This window comes from Musca vetustissima, unplaced genomic scaffold (assembly GCF_032173495.1).
Source record: "Musca vetustissima isolate MV318-11 ecotype Yass unplaced genomic scaffold, APGP_CSIRO_Mvet_v1 utg10205, whole genome shotgun sequence".
NCBI lineage: Eukaryota > Metazoa > Arthropoda > Insecta > Diptera > Muscidae > Musca > Musca vetustissima.
The window spans coordinates 143561-147974 of record NW_026879580.1 but is presented as its reverse complement, the minus strand read 5'-3'; the positions used below and the strand labels follow the sequence as shown (position 1 = coordinate 147974).

Below are 4414 nucleotides of genomic sequence, written 5' to 3'. Positions count from 1 at the left end.
GGTAAATTGGTTGCACCTTCACGGCACAACAAATATTTGTGAGGTAGGTGCATGGTATTGAACTCGGCTTCTGCATTGTAGTGCCCAACTGCACCAGTAATGTATGTTGGGATTATGTCGTCGCTGTGAACTTTATTCAGTTATCTGTGGTACATTCATTATTGCCATGGTATGAACAAATATATTTTCTGAGTTATATGTAGAGATAGCCATGATTCGAACATTTTGGGCATTTTAGACACACTTTCGGAACTAATTGGCTTAGAATTTGAATCCTTAAACCCTCGCCGGTGACGTACATTAATAATTTCATGTCACAATATTTTATAAACTTCCCTAGTGGAAAAGATCGGATGGTCAAGTGTTTTGTCGGTTTCCATTTGTATAAATAATCTCCACGCTCGCAAAATGTTTCAGTCGGTCAACAATCGCTAACCTCCGAATTTGTTTATTTGTTAATATTAGGTTCGTGTTAGACAACATTTGGACGTTGTGCATTGTTAGTGTTGTTCATGGCTTGTTTATTATTGAGTATCGCATTTTACTAACTCATTTGGTTAGCTTGTTTTGGAGAGTGTGTCTGAGAGTAAATCTCGTTTTTGGCTTTATAATAATTTTTGGGAGCAGATATGGAACTGATTTGCTCCACAAAATTTAGCACCAAAACAAAGTAAAACTGAAAGGCAACCGGTTTGGACGCACATCACGTACTACCTATATATATATATATATATACGTAGTGTATGCTGTACTTGTTTGAGATTGTATATTCATATGTATGTGTTTCGGAACGAAGAGTAGAAACGCTTGCAAATCATTTACATTTTAAATGTTTGATTGTCGCCACTGCCGACAGACTTGGAAGCCCCGAACCGATCAATAAATTGTGTTCCATTATTTATCCACATAAATACGTGCATGATTATATACATATTTGCAATAGAATATTTTATGTGCGATAAACATCGCATCCACACATGTAATGATAGTAGCACGAACGAGGCAAATTATAATTAATTCCATAAGTGGACGTCTCCATAGGTCGATTTAGTTTGGTGGTTCGAGTTATAAAAGTTCAACTGTATGTCTAACAAGTAATCTATAAATTGAGTAATTGCACACAAATTTAGGCGATTGAAAACAAATCTTATTTTGTTAGAAATTAAATATCGATGGGACAGCTCCCTTTAAATCATAATTAATAATTCATAATTATTCACATGCTAATTTCAGATAATATAATTTTTAGAAAATTGCTTGTTTTCCATTACGCTTGGTTCCCTTGAATCTACCTTCATATCAGTGGTTTAATCGAAAAGTTCAATAAACTTGCCCTTCAGCGCCATTAGCGTTTTTTCCGTGATGTTGATGTTAGGCTATACGGCTTCCGTTTGGGTGTTGGTAGTGTGTGTATCTGCGCGTGTTAATACATTTTAAATCGTAAAATGCTTTCAATTATTTTATTTGAAACCTAGTGTCGATAATTTAGTTGCTTGGTGTTTGAACCAAAAACATATAGTTTGATTATTCCGTACATGTTCTGTTTTAAATTGGTTCGCTATTATGGGTCGCTCATATTAAAATAATGTACACGTCGTTACAGTTGTTTTTTTTTTTTTTTTTTGTATTTTTGGTTACAGAAAAGGAAATTAGATTATTACTGAATAAAAGCCTTCACGTCAGAGATTAAAGTCTATGTCGACATTTCTCATTGTTTGTTATGCTTTTGTTCAATGTTATCATCATGAGGAGTCCGCAATTTAATGTTGGACTCATTCAAACTGAAAATAGTTTAGATTTTTAATTTGTCTTTCGACATGGCACCAACGTACTTGCGTACCAACATATTAACGACTTATTCATACAACTGTAAATGTCCGATATGTCTAGAATTCGAAAGAGTTAACGGCCTTGCAAAGTTCTACAAAACGGTTTAAAGATAACACGAAATATAATACCCCACTTCAATATACATATTTTATTGCATTATTTGGTGTCAGTGCATATTTACTTGCACAAAGCAGATAGCATTAGGGTGGACCGTATTTTCCTCAATTTTGTTCAGATTTAGATAGACTTACTAAGATCAAATAAATTAATTTGGCGTATATTGTATTGGACGGAAATCGGATGCGATGCAAAAGAGTAGTTTTAGCCATAAAGAACAACAACAATAAAACAATTATTTTGAATATGCTTCTCTTCATCTCAAAATCGTACAAATTTCAAAATTAAGTTTCTAGAATTAATTGAACCTAACTATATCACTCCTGGAGCGAGTTTCACGAGGAACGCATTTATTACGCCTGAATTCGTACTGTTTGGACTTGATAAGAATAGCTTTCGGGCATCTGATAGGAAAGCTGTGTAGCGCTGACACGGATACCATTTTAATCTGTTTGCTATATATGTAAATGTTATTCTCTTCATTTGTACACAGATTTATTGGCGGCTTGTATATGTGATAGCATCAACCTGTTGAGTGGTGCCCACGAAAGCAATGAACCCCAGCAATGGGTTATTTTGGCATTTAGCACTGCTTTTAGTGGCAACATGCAGTTGGCGCCAAGGAAGTGGCCGCGAATCGCAGCTGAGGGTTGGCAAAGCCCTCAACGTCTTCGTGCGATTCGGTTATTTGGGTATTTCGATGCGAGTAATACCGACTAACGACACAGCGGAAGACGTGCGATGGCTTTTTAAGGAGCCAACCCGAAATATTTACAAGGTACCTTATAAACTGAGATCTGTAACCTAATGTACACATGCATGCTAACGTTGACGCTTTACTTTTAGGATGTAAATAATTATGCCGAAAGCAATGAACAAAACACACCCGGTATTTTCCATGGTGACTTCCACATGGAGTTCTGCGACAATCGTCGACAATTATATCAAGCTTATTTCCGTGACTTTACAATTGAACGCTTGGACCGTCCATGGGAGGCATTCACTGGTGGTTGGTTCCCCGATAACGCTGCGAAGAAGTTGGGAATAAACACTTCCTTCATTCAAGGAGACTACTCGTATGTGTTGGTGAGGGTTGTACGTTTTAGGGAAACGGGTAAATTCAGGTCAGAGCTGCCACTGAACTTGACATTGGAAAACGACGTTAAAGAGCGAATGAACGATATTGTAACTGGGAATGTTACGACAGCTGTGAAATTTTTCGAAAATGTTGGCACGCACTACATCAACTCCTACACAACCGGGAATTCGTTATATCAGGTGAGTACAAGTGTACCCAACGAGAAGATCTAGCAGCGTGTGTGCATTGCACTCATGAAATATTTCTTAAATACTAAGCAAATAATTTAAAAATGTGTATACTTAAACGGCTTTCAGAGACAAAATCAAACTTTAAATAAATCGAAAACAATTTATTTTTTACAATCCCCCGTTAATAATTTTTTGCATATCCTTTATTTGCGAAGAACTTTTCTCGGCCACTCAGGCGACGTAACTCACGCGACATTTTTGATTAGCATTTATAGTCATTAAATTAGTATTTATGCTAAGAACAAGAAGAAAAATGACAAATGTGGCCTTTCTTTATATTTTTGCCGTTACTTCACGTATTTAAGCACAATTAAAGAAACAAATTATTCGACTTTGGTTTACCTTTTGCCGGAAATGCCCATATATTAACTATCTAAATCTAAAAAGATCCTGTGTGAAAATCAGTTCCGACCTTCATGAGTTATAATTTCTTTAATTTCAGGTTTTCGTATATAACCGACAGAACTATCAAGTGATCAAAGAACGTATCAAAACCAAAGGAATCAACTCATTGTCGAAGCAGGACCTTTACCATTTCTTTGCTCCATGGTTTGCGGAACATTTAGGTCAAATTCGTTCGGCCAGTGCAAATAATACTGTCGAACGATGGGCTCGCCGAAAACTACAGTACGAATATTTGCTGGTGAAATATGTCACATTGTTAAAATTGCATGGCAATGGCACTCTTCTCCGCACCCTGGACACCTTGCTGGGCAACGATGCTATATTGCAGTTGGACCTGAAATCTCTCAAGGTAATATTTCACAACGACCCAGAGAAACAAAACTGGTTCCACGAGGTTTTGGATAATCACATGGAACTCTGGGAGGCCAATATGCCGCAGAACTGACATGTGGTGTAGTCAGGTGTCCAAGTAATAGTTCCTACTGTTCCTGCCTTCAAGAGCCTGTAGCCGTAATACCTTTGGAATAGTAACGTACTAATTCAGTCGGTTAAGTTTAATGTTTCGTTTTTGTCGTTTTAAGAACAGTTCAACACACTCCAAAGCCTGTGATAGTTTTCTAGACTCGTATTTAATTATAAATTACTGTTTATATTGCATAGTTTGTTTTTATATGTCGTAATCTGTCATAGAATTTAATAAAAGCAAGTTAATGTAAAGAATTTGAAATTTAAT

General features: G+C 36.4%; 1 protein-coding gene across 1 annotated transcript; it reads left to right on the top strand.

Annotated features, from left to right (window-relative positions):
• Nucleotides 1-2465: 2465 nt before the first annotated feature.
• Nucleotides 2466-4194, top strand: LOC133324532 (torso-like protein). Its single transcript, XM_061533372.1, has 3 exons — nt 2466-2725; nt 2794-3225; nt 3719-4194. Exons 1-3 carry the CDS (start codon nt 2501-2503, stop codon nt 4124-4126), a joined length of 1065 nt encoding a protein of 354 aa, XP_061389356.1. The 5' UTR covers nt 2466-2500; the 3' UTR covers nt 4127-4194.
• Nucleotides 4195-4414: the final 220 nt, after the last annotated feature.

Bases quoted from the DNA above. Each gene is read 5' to 3' on its own strand.
- LOC133324532 (XM_061533372.1), top strand. From the start codon at position 2,501: ATGAACCCCAGCAATGGGTTATTTTGGCATTTAGCACTGCTTTTAGTG. The intron at 2,726-2,793 runs GTACCTTATAAA...CTTTACTTTTAG, and splicing joins CAACCCGAAATATTTACAAG to GATGTAAATAATTATGCCGA. The intron at 3,226-3,718 runs GTGAGTACAAGT...CTTTAATTTCAG, and splicing joins CCGGGAATTCGTTATATCAG to GTTTTCGTATATAACCGACA.